The sequence below is a fragment of the Rattus norvegicus genome, chromosome 8, assembly GCF_036323735.1.
Source record: "Rattus norvegicus strain BN/NHsdMcwi chromosome 8, GRCr8, whole genome shotgun sequence".
NCBI classification, from domain to species: domain Eukaryota; kingdom Metazoa; phylum Chordata; class Mammalia; order Rodentia; family Muridae; genus Rattus; species Rattus norvegicus.
The window spans coordinates 48488025-48501125 of record NC_086026.1 but is presented as its reverse complement, the minus strand read 5'-3'; the positions used below and the strand labels follow the sequence as shown (position 1 = coordinate 48501125).

The 13101-nt window shown below is 35.0% G+C and overlaps 1 protein-coding gene across 1 annotated transcript; it reads left to right on the top strand.

Moving 5' to 3' along the window:
* Positions 1-11860: 11860 nt before the first annotated feature.
* Or8g26 (olfactory receptor family 8 subfamily G member 26) lies at positions 11861-12805 on the top strand. Its single transcript, NM_001000460.1, has one exon. The coding sequence runs from the start codon at positions 11861-11863 to the stop codon at positions 12803-12805; it is 945 nt and encodes a 314-aa protein (NP_001000460.1).
* The last annotated feature ends 296 nt before the right edge of the window (positions 12806-13101 follow it).

Genomic DNA, 13101 nt, shown 5'->3' with positions numbered 1-13101 from the left:
ACCCATATATCAACCTCTTCAATTTTTTCCAGAAATCAGTTTTAGGGACTTGAGGATCACCTACTCCTGTAGTCAAAAATCATCCTGAAACAGTACTTACTTTCTGTCCTAGTTGGAATTTAACTAATCATCATAGCCAAAATACCCATGAGATTTGATATAGTAGAAGGAGATTTTTGTTATTGTTTTGGGTTTTTCTTTTTAGTTCAATGTTATAGACTTCAGTATATTAACTTGGCTCCATTTATAGCTATACTCATTACAGTGGCTTGTTTTAGAGGAAAAAACACTGGGCATGTTGAATTGCTTTTTCTAGTTGGATCTAGTTCCATACAATTTCCAACAACTCTCAAAATGAAGACAGAAGGTAAGAACCAAGAATTGATCATGTGACTTTTTAAAGGACAAGTTATATGCAATCTGGAACAATATATAATATTTTTGTGTGTACTTAACTAATTTGAATATTTGTGTTTTGCTTGGCAGTGCTTTCAAAGGCTTATGTGAATTCAGTTTAATCATATTACTTAATAATATCAAGTAAAATTTTATCATAATAATTTGTAATATACTCATTTTGGAGTAGTTGTCTTTTGAAGGGCATATATACACCGAAAACTGACATAAAATATTTTTAAGAGTAAACAAGTCCTGCTTTTCCACTTTTTCAGTGATTATGATAACCAGAAAAGATACTGAGAACATCACACTGATTTTGAAGCAGTGTGTTGTGACACCAAAAGAATGATTCTAAGAAAGAAGTGGCATGATTAATAAGCTAAGACATAAGTATTTGGATGTACCCAACATTATTATAATTGAAAATATTATATAAAAATTTTCAATAATTCAATATAAGAAGTAGGTTCTTCTCTAGGGTCTGTTGCTTAACTAGAAAGAGTTTCCTGAGTGTTTTTGGTGCCATATATGGATTTCATTTTGTGAGGTGGGCCTTAGGACCAATAAGTGATTGGTTTCCATGAAATTATTTCAAAAGTGGGTATACCTGTCTAATCCTGTTGTTATTGTGTCTTACAGGGCTCACAACTAGGTAAGATGAAACCATATGTACAAGATGTGTGCAATCTCAAAATATATGAAATAGTAAAATGAAGATCAGAAGATTAGAGCTATGGCTAATGAGCTCTTGACAATTCACAGGTTTTGAGAGAAGGAGGGTCACTTTTTCCCATGAGTATAACCTATTATAAATTAACCATATTCCAGTGGAATGCCACACAGCCAAAATGTGTGGGCCTGAAAAATTAGAATTGATAGGAGGAGGGGAAAAAAAAGGCACAAACTTATGTGACTAGGGATGCAGATAGACCTAGAAAAAGTGGATAAAGGATGTGAATATTATTAAAACATGATGCTTGAAATTTTCAAAGATCTAATTAACTATTTAAAACATCAATAATAGCAGTGAATATGCCATATTCTATCATGTTAATAATTACAAAATAAAGGAATATTACTTTTACTTAACCCTTAGGTAAATTTTGCAAAAAAAATTGTAACTGTCAGACTAAGTACACCTGGTTGATGCCAAAAAAATGACAAAAAATAAAAGTACTACATAACTATTTCTCTAGTTTTTACATTTTTTCTTCACCAGAATTTACCTTAGGTAACACCAGTTACACAAACCTTTATATTTTCAGAAAAGCCAGGGCATTAATTTCTAGACAACATCACATATATCTCTATTAAAGTTTTGTTTTCAAGAGAAGCTAGAATTTTACCAATTGAGTATATTTCATAATGGATAATCTGAAGAGAAATGGGAAATTTTGGTTATAAATTATAATTAGTTAGATAGATTTTACTTAGTTAAAACACGACAGATTACATTCTAGCAGGAGCTCAATATCACCGTTCCTTCTATTCAGACCTTCATTTTCTCAGCAAGATATTTAAAATATACATATGAACTAATTTTGGGGGATCAAGAAGTGGACTGAGTATCATTTTTATTAGCAATAAAGACTAGTGACTTAGACAAGTTATATTTATCCCACCTTACACATTCCAAGCCAAATATTTTTAAACCAGAAGGAAGTAAGAGAAAGGAGAAATACTGTACCATGAGGAAGAGGTTTATATTTGAATAGCAGTTCTTTTCTTTTTCCACTGTAAACTCCCTGCCCTGTTTTATATTTGATTTCAACAGAGGAGTATGGCTAATTATTTGTCAAGACTCACTTTAATTCTAGGTCCACAGCTTCCCCATACATCTTGCATTTTAACTCAGTAGAATATCAAGAAAAATACTTAGATGTTTACTTATTTTAGGTCAAGCTATGATGGTTTACAGTCCTACTGTTGAAGCTGTTGACATACTTGAAGAATATTTTTTATTCACTTCTGCAATGCATTATGCAATTGTCATACATGAACTTTATTGAAAAATTATTGTATGATTTATATTGATGAATATATAACAAATACATTAATAAAAGTAAATATAACACACAAATGTTCATGGAATTTATACACATGTTAAAATAGTATAGAATGATAAAGGTAAATTTAAAGGAAGACTGTAAACAACAACGACTGTGGTTCTGTTTACTATACCTTCTCTAAATGTCATGTCGTATAATACTTGGAATAAGAAGAAAAGTTTTCATTTTAATATTTCAAAATTTTATTAATTTTTTTTATTTTATTTTTTTTTGTTTTTTTTATTAACTTGAGTATTTCTTATATACATTTCGAGTGTTATTCCCTTTCCCGGTATCCGGGCAAACATCCCCCTCCCCCCTCCCCTTCCTTATGGGTGTTCCCCTCCCAACCCTCCCCCCATTGCCGCCCTCCCCCCACCAGTCTAGTTCACTGGGGGTTCAGTCTTAGCAGGACCCAGGGCTTCCCCTTCCACTGGTGCTCTTACTAGGATATTCATTGCTACCTATGAGGTCAGAGTCCAGGGTCAGTCCATGTATAGTCTTTATGTAGTGGCTTAGTCCCTGGAAGCTCTGGTTGCTTGGCATTGTTGTACATATGGGGTCTCCAGCCCCTTCAAGCTCTTCCAGTTCTTTCTCTGATTCCTTCAACGGGGGTCCTATTCTCAGTTCAGTGGTTTGCTGCTGGCATTCGCCTCTGTATTTGCTGTATTCTGGCTGTGTCTCTCAGGAGCGATCTACATCCGGCTCCTGTCGGTCTGCACTTCTTTGCTTCATCCATCTTGTCTAATTGGGTGGCTGCATATGTATGGGCCACATGTGGGGCAGGCTCCGGATGGGTGTTCCTTCAGTCTCTGTTTTAATCTTTGCCTCTCCCTTCCCTGCCAAGGGTATTCTTGTTCCCCTTTTAAAGAAGGAGTAAAGCATTCACATTTTGATCATCCGTCTTGAGTTTCATTTGTTCTAGGCATCTAGGGTAATTCAAGCATTTGGGCTAATAGCCACTTATCAATGAGTGCATACCATGTATGTCTTTCTGTGATTGGGTTAGCTCACTCAGGATAATGCTTTCCAGTTCCAACCATTTGCCTACGAATTTCATAAACTCGTTGTTTTTGATAGCTGAGTAATATTCCATTGTGTAGATGTACCACATTTAGGAACAGAATGGAGCACTTTCATATATGTTGCTTGCCTAATATTCTGAAAGCCTGCAATCTCCATTTAACTTTATGTGCTGACCACATACAGAAAATTGCGCGCTAAGACTTTCAATTCTGCTTTGATATCAGTATATATTAATAACCTAAAAAATTCTTTGAATCATTAACACTCATGACTATTTTTAACAACCTGACACTAGTTTATTAATTTAATTATTTTTTTAAATATTTTTTAATATTTTTGAGTTATTACTAGTGAATTATTATTATTAGTGCATGCATACATGATTTTGTTTATACATATGTATTCATAAATATCACAGCAATAAATATATTACATAATTCAGTTATCGATATAATCATATATTTAGAAAGAAGTAGAAGAGAAAAACTTAAAACTTTACACATTAAGGTAAGTACTGAGATGTTCTCTGAGTTGCTGTGACTGTGGGATCAGTTCTATATAGTTCCTTCTAATGTTCAAGATCCCATGAAATATATTGTTAGTATCAGGTTACTTTTATTCTATTGGATAAGAAATTATTGACTTGTATAAAAGCTCAGTATGTATATTATTATAACTAAAGAATAAACTAGCACATGACTCATCCAGGGAGAAGACTGATTCTCCATGTCTCAGCAGTCAATTTGTCAGTAATTCCCTTTAGCTTTTTATCTAGTGTGAAACCTGTGAAATTTCTCTCACAAATGTCAGCTTTCATTTTAAGTTACTCAACTTTCCTACAAATACAGCATTCTGATTGAAAAGGCATTTTATTTAAATTAACTGTCTACATTTTCTCAAATTAAATTTTTTATTTCTAAGAATTCTATTTGTTTCATAATGCGTTATATAAAAAACTCAATGTAATAGAAATAAAGGTTTTCAGTCAAACTAGTACAGTTTTTAGTTTGCAGAGTATCACACTATTTGGAGAAATCGAAAGGTTTATTATAAATAAAGAACAGAGTCAGATATCAATATCTAAATCCATGTCTATATCTATGACCTCTTTCTCTGTCTACTTATCTATCTATTGTCTATATCTATACACACACACACATATATGTATGTAAAATAGACTATATTTAAGGAAGCAAATGGAAAATACCACATTATTAATCACAATAACCTGACTGCACAGTAGAGCTTTTTTTCATATTATTTATCCATCAATTCTTTCATCTTCGGTGGGCTGGATAAATTTTCTGACTATTCTCCAATTAGTCTATTACGACTATTCACAAGCTTGTCATATTTCATACTGAATCTGTCTAAGAATCAAATGACAGGAAGAGGAATAAATGGTTTAGCTAGAGCTCTATAGAGTTGTCCCACTGTAGAACTCCAGGAGACACTAATACCTTGTCATGTTTCATATTGAGCACAGTATAAGATTGAGCCACACCGTCTCAGTATAATCCATTCATGGTTTCCATGAATCTGAGCTTAAGGAAAACTGGTAAACCTACTGTGCATAGATAAAATGTAACTCAAATCCAATAATATACAAAAGTCTAAAATATAAATAAAAGCATGTATGTATACAAGTATAAAACTTATATAAGTTAACAAAAATAAATAAATAAAATATAAAACACAAGGCAAACCGATATTAATATTATGTGAAATTTGTGAAAATAGATACTATATATCCAATAAGCTATTGTTTGCTAACTTTCAGTTCTTTCACTATAATTTACATAATGTGCAAGACTTTTTCAGAAATTTTCAAAAGTTTTCATACCTCACTTAAGTTATTATTTTCACTAAGTTAACACACTAGTATAACTGTTTTGTAAAAGCATGCTTGTTTCCTATAAATCTTTCCTATGAAAATTAGCATAAATATATTTTGAATTTCTTTACAAAATTAAAGTGTATTGGGCTTAATGTAATAAAGTTTTAACTGTATGTTATGTGCTCTCTATTAATATGAGCATATAAAATCTATAACACAGAAGAAAAATAAGGGAAAAATTGAAAAAAGCAAATGCAATTGGTTATAATAGAAGATATGTTTTTTGTCTTAACAACATTTTTTTTTCATTTTTAAGAATTAAGGTTGTTCCTATTTCTAATTATTCATTCATGAAATATCTCAACTGGTTTTATAGACGCAGTAGTGCCTTCATGGCTTGCATTTAGACCATTCTATTTTCTGTCTGGTTTCTTAAATTAGGAGCAATGGAATGCAGCTTGAATTTTTGAGAATCTTTTTATAATATTCAGTGAATAGATTTGTTATTTAAATAATGATAGCCTTACAATCAATATGATATAGCTCATCCAGGAAGGTATTGTTCCTCTAAATCATGGTTATATCACTGTGATCACTCTTTGTTGTGTCAAATGGAGGCTCCTAAGAAAAGTACAGAATCTCCCACCCACCCACACCTGCTAGATCAGAGTAAATATTTTAACACTATTCTTCAGTGGTCCATATAATCAAAAGTGCTGTAAATTTAGGAAAGAAAGTTCAGAAATCCATTTAAAGAATAACTTGGCAATTGGGGAATTAGCACTGATAATTGCTTATTTTTCGCATTAGCATATTTTTAGAATAATGGGTGTCCTAAGGGAATGTTTATTTCCTGAGATAGAGTACCTGAAGAAGTTAAACTCAGGACAGAGCTTCACAACTGCTCAGGTGACTGTGGGTGTGATTTTGAATCTGCAGCGGCACAAACTAGCTGAGTCCTAGAAGAAAACTGGAGATGCAGACAAGCTCAAAGGTACTGTTGCCATTGAGGACTAGAACTTGTCTTCTCAATACTAACTGTAGAATTCTGGGTACATGCTTTTCCAAATTCCAGGAGTAGTACCATTTGCAAGCAGCAAATACAACTTGAGATTGAGAATTTCAGGAGAGGTAAAATGAGCAAGTATTCTGTCACATACTCACACACTTGTCATTTAAACTATAAAACCTAGAACAATCACTCTCAGAACTTGGGCAGAAGTAGCTGACTATCCCCGTTCATTCATTTAATTATTCCTACATTCTTAAAAGTACCATAAACATCTGTAATGTGGCAGACATGTGTTAATGAGGAGACAGGCTAGTAAATCCAACTGGTCATGGAGTTAGCAGTGGAGTATATTTCCCAAGGAAGTACAAAGTTGATAACTTACAAAGTCCCAAGCACAAAGTGCAAAGGAAAAATCTATTGCAAGATATTGGAGGACCATAGTATGTCAGAACTAGTTTTAGAAGAGATAGAAAAGGAAATGCATATTTATCAAATAACAGAGAAGGGTGCTCAGTAACACTCTTTCCACTAGAATAAACAGCATTCCAAAATATACTCAAAAGATAACTTAATGTAGTCTAGGATATGTAAGTAGCCATATGTGTCTATCACAGAAAGAGGGGATTACATGCATGAAGACTTTATAGCCTACCAAACTAGATTTTGGATAAGTACATAATTTAAAACAGTCCTGTTTAATTAGAACATGTTTTATAGTTTTATTTTATTCTGATAATCATTGCAGAACATAAGATATTTGATAGCAAAATGAATTTCAAAGAATAATGTAAAACCTATACAGTGGAATAATTGGAATGCAAAATATTATTATGAAATATAAAATTATGAAAACATTTTGTTGAAATATTTGAACATTCAACATCTTGAGTAGCATTGATGCCACTAAAATTTTTATGGATGTGAATTTACTCAAATTTTGGTTTATTATTCAACATTACTGTAAGTACATAGAAGATATGTGTTCACACATAATATGCTATCAAGGTAGTTTTTGCTAGTTTCAAGGTTTTACATTTACGCCATGAGCATGTGGTGTGTAGCGCATCTAGCTAATCTTTATCCACATGTGGTATTGCCACAGCTTTTCAGTGCCCATTAGGATATGCTTGTATGAAGATATTTCATTTTGATTTAATTGATGATTAATCTTTGAATTGATTATTTTATTTATCTACATTCCAAATTTTATCTCCCTCCTACTGCCCTGTCCCACAGTTTTTCAGCACATCCCCCCTGCCATTTGCCTCTGAGAGGGTGCCTGCTTCTCCCCACCACTTGTGCATGCCCCTTTCCCCAGGCATCAATTGTCTACAGGATTAGGTGCTTTCTCTCCACCTGAGCCCAGACACCTACAGGGCATCACAGATCAGACTGAGTATACTTTTTGTTCAGTGGCTTAGACTCTGGAGGTCTTAGAGTTCTAGGTTAGTTGACACTGTTGGTATAAATATGGGGTTGACATCCCCTTCAATTCCTCCAATCCTTCCTGTAATTCTTCCCAGTGGTCTATGACCTCAGTCCAATGGTTGGCTATAAATGTTTGCATCTGTCTCAGTCAGCTGCTGGTACTGGTCTCAGAAGACAGTCATGCTAGGCTACTGACTGCAAGTACAACATGGCATTAATAATAGTGTCAGGGTTTGCTGACCAACCATGGGATATATTCCAAGTTGGTCCTGTCACAGAAAAGCCTTGCCTTCAGTCTCTGCTCCATTTATGTTCCTGCATTTCTTTTAGACAGGAACAATTCTGTGCTAAAATATTTCATGGTAGATTGGCAACCCATCCATTCACAGGGCACCCTACTACCTACCGGATATGGTCTCTTCAGTTCTCTCTCCCCAGTGTTAGAAATTTCAGATAAAATCACCTCCACTGAGTCCTGAGAGCCTCTCACGTCCATCCCAGGTCTCTGGGACTTTCTAGAGGTTCCCCCCCCCATTCTCCAGCCCTAGAAGCTGCACATTTCCATTCATTCACCCGAGCATCTGGGCTTCTCTCCTGTATTTACCCGCACACCCGATCCTGAGCCTGTTTTCACCATCCCTCTCCTTCCTAGGTGCCATCTCCCTCCGCCTCCTTTGATTATTTTCTTCTCCTTTCTAACTGGGATTTAAGCATCCTTACTTGCAACTTCCTTCATGTTAAACTTTTAATGATCTATGGGTTGTACCATGGATATTTTGTACTTTTTTTGCTAATATTCACTTATCAGTGAGTACATATGATCTATTTCCTTTTGCATCTGTGTTACCTCACTCAGGATCTTATGTTCTATCTTCATCCATTTGCCTGAATACTTCAGGATGTCCTCATTTTTAATAGTAGAACAGTATGATGTTTAATCTTAATGCACATATGACTATATACATATTTACTCATCACATATTGACTCTGTAGAGGTCTTATTTATAATGTTTATTTTTCAGTAATATGTTTACATTTACTTTAGAACAGTTTGCTTATGGTATTACTTATATGAATACTTTCATTATTTCATATTAAATCCTTTGGCAGATGTACTTAACAACCTTGGATTTATCACCTCATTTTTATGCACCTTAAGTCTTAAATTATTTTTATGTACTCTTCGACAGTTTACTAGACATGCTTTGATCATGCTCACTTTCATTCTCAGGTCCATGCTCCTTCCCATCCTATGCACCTGCATGTCCTGTTATTGTTTTTCCACCTCAGCCAGTTTGTCCCTTCAATTTAGCTTGCCAATGGATACTTAGGTGGGATGAACTCCCCTTCCCATCCTGGCACTTGGTCTGGCTTACATAGATCCTGTGGATTCTGCCAAAATCATGGTGACTGTTAAGGACAATTGCTCTGCTCTACCTAGATACACTGCTTTCCTGTAGTCATCACCTAACTCTGAATCTCACATGCTGCCTATCCCTCTTCACAGTGATTCCATAGCCATTGGAAGAGGGTTGTAGTTTTAAATTTAGATAATGTTCTCATTGACATTTGTCTTTACACAAGTTTTTGACAACTTTTCATATACCAATATATACTACATACATATGGAAACACACATGCGCACACACACACACACACACGTTCTGATTAGTACCATGCTCCTTATCCCATCTAGTATTCCCTGTTACAATCTTTTACCCATACAAGTTTCTTTCCAACATTAGTGACATTTTCATTTTATTTCTGACCCATTTAACTACATCATCTGTGTGACCTTAAGTTTAGAACTATGCATTGGAAAATGGGACTCTTACTAGTAAGAACACAATTGAATACTATGTGTTCCCATTTCAGAGTTATTAGTAGCCTATAGCTCAGTCAGGAGAGGAAATGTCATGTCTGCACCTCTCCCACCATGTCATGATACATTATTAACAGGCTCAGTTGAATGTGGGCCATTGAGGCATTAACTGTTCCATGAAATCATGGTTGCATTTGCTGGTCATTGAAAGAATAGAGTTTATCATAGAACTTCTCATTATTTATGTTTCCTATGGTCCTTCTAGCCTCTCTAACTTTATGATTAAAATGATTGTATGTTTTGGTTTTTCTTTATGTGTGTGAGAGTTGCAAATAAATTCCTCTCAGTGTTGTATTCAAGACATTTTATCTTACTCTGTCTATTTAAATCAGTGAGCTTTCTTAATATATGTTATTTATGCAATATATAGTTTATGTTTTTTCAATTTTTATTTTTTTATAGATTTACATTCCAATCTTAAAACCTCATCTCAATCCCCCCTCCCACAGTTCCTCATTCCATTCCTCTTTTCTTGCCTCTGAGACGGTACCCTTCCCCTGACCTCACCAGGCTTTCCCTTTCTCTTAGACCTCAAATATCTCAAAGATTAAATGCATCTTCTCCCACTAAGGCCTGCCTCCATAGACCTCTGCTATATTTGTGCCAGGGTCCTTGCACTGGCCCATGTATGCTCCTGGTTTGTGAATGTCTCTGGGAGCTCCCTGGAGTCTGGGTAAGTTGAGACTGATGGTTATCCTATGCGGTCACTCTCCCCTTCAGCTTCTTTAATCCTTCCCCTATTTCAAGCATAGGGGTCCCCTACTTCAGTTCAATGGTTGGGTGTAAGTATATGCTTTTTTCAGTCAGCTGTTTGAAGGGCCTCTCAGGGGACAGCCATGCCAATCTCCCATCTGTAAGTATCAGTAATAGTGTCAGGCCTCGGTGTTCTCCTATGAGATAGATCCAAGGTTGGGCTACCATTGAACCACCTTTATATCAGTCTCTTCTCCATTTTGTCTCTGCAGTTCTTTTAGACAGGAACACTTCTGGGACAGACATTTTGACTGTGTGTTAATAATCCTGTTCCTGTGCTTGAGGTTCTGTTTATTTATTGGAGATCAACCATTTGAGTTTCCCCTTCCCAATGTTGAACATTTTGGCTATTGTTACTCCAATTGAGTCCTAAAATTCTCTCACCTCCTGGGTTTCTGGTACTTTCTAGAGTGTCTCTCCACCTCCTAACCCCTGAGGCAGCTTATCTCTATTCATCCTCTTTGCATTTTCTCTTTTTTCCTGTCCCTCCCCCTATACCTGATACTGTTCTGCTTTTACATTTCAATATTTTTATACTTTAATGACTAAATTCTAATTTCGGTAGGAATTTAATTTGTGTACACAATGATTAATTGGTTCACAGTCCAATAGGATGGAAGATAATAATAAAACTTCCCCTAATTAATTCAGATCTGCACTGCAATTGTTCTTAGTTCACAAAATTAAAATGGAAAGAGAAGAATTGCCTTGTGTCTCTTTCTCTAATTTTAATATGTGGAAATATAAAATCTTTCATTTGCAAGAGTATCAATATGAACTAACAACACAAAAAGTGTTGCAGGGTTGTTTGATTGATAGGATGCTAGTTACAGTTATTTCTCTAGACTGTAAATAATAAAAATACATTGTAATAGTTAACAGTGTCATTGAAAAGTAATGGTTGTAAAAATGGGTACTTTGTCTTCAAGGCCTCCCTAAGCAACCTGTGCCTCTCAAGAACTCTTTGCCAAACCAGAACCCCAGGAGGAGCAAATGTCCACTAACTAAAATGCAAATTTCACATTTGGATATTTATGGACTTTTTTTTAATCCCAAGAATAGAATAATGAGGATATGTAAAAGAGAAATCTAGGTGATCTCTTGTTAAATAAGATTTTGGATAAATTATCCACTGTTTTTTAGGGAAGGGCTGTTTCCTCAACACCGGCAAGCATGTTTTTACACTGATACCCAATTTGCATCCTAAATTAGAAACATTGCTTTGAAATCAACAAAATTTTTAAAAAATGTAGTACATTGATAGTGTTGCCTATGAAACTCATTCTTAAGTTTTAAGTATATGTTTAAAATAATAGTAATAGAAATTTTATTTATCAAAGATTATACAGTTAAATCAATTATGTACAGACCAAAGGAGTTCTAAGGCAGATAATTTATATAGGGAATTTGTGTACAGGGAAAGAATGAAAATTCATGCTAACAGCTTTACTATGCTTTACTTCTTTAGGATCAGAATGGAGGACAATACAGCAAGAAACCATTCCACAGTGACTGAGTTCTTCTTAGCTGGGCTCTCACAGACGCCAGAACTCCAGCTGCCCCTCTTCTTCCTCTTCACAGGAATCTATCTGATCACTGTGGCTGGGAACCTGGGCATAATTACATTGATTGGGCTCAGTTCGCACCTGCACACACCCATGTACTATTTCCTCAGCAGTCTGTCCTTCATTGACTTTTGCCAGTCCACAGTTGTTACCCCTAAGATGCTGGTGAACTTTGTGACAGAGAAGAACCTCATCTCCTACCCTGGATGCATGACTCAGCTCTACTTCTTCATCACTTTTGGCATTGCAGAGTGCTACACATTAGCTGCAATGGCATATGACCGCTATGTTGCCATCTGTAACCCATTGCTTTACAACATAACTATGTCCTCTCAGATTTACACTTCTCTGATTTCAGGGGTGTATATTTTTGCTGTGATCTGTGCATCTGTAAACACAGGCTTCATGATTAGGATTAAGTTCTGCAAATTAGATGTAATCAACCACTATTTCTGTGATTTTCTTCCCCTCTTGAAGCTTGGATGTTCTAATATCTATATCAATGAAATGTTGATTCTATCTTTTGGAACAGTGAACATATTTGTCCCAATGATGACCATTATTATTTCCTACATCTTAATCATTGCCAGCATCCTCCACATTCATTCCAGTGAGGGCAGATCTAAAGCCTTCAGTACTTGCAGTTCCCACATCTCTGCTGTTGCTGTCTTCTATGGTTCTGCTGCATTCACATACTTACAACCATCATCAGTGATTTTAAAGGACCAAGGGAAAGTGTCATCTGTATTTTATACTACTGTTGTACCCATGCTGAACCCCTTGATCTACAGCCTGAGGAATAAGGATGTTACTGTTGCACTGAAGAAAATACTTGAAACAAAAAAATTCATGTGAACAGAAGTCACATGAAGAATATTTCTCAGAGCAAAGTTATCTAGAGTACATCAATTGACTTGATACTATTTATTTTACCTTACCTGTCATTATTATTTCTCATTTGCTAGGACTTTTTTTACTATTACAAATTTCCACTTTAAATTTAAGTACCTAATACGTCATATGTTTCTAAGAATCAACAATTGTAAGTAAAACCTGGATCCTTATGCTCATATTTGATATCCAATCATGGTATATACATCTTCTTCACATTTATAAACATTAATTTCATTTTATAAAATTATTTTTAATTA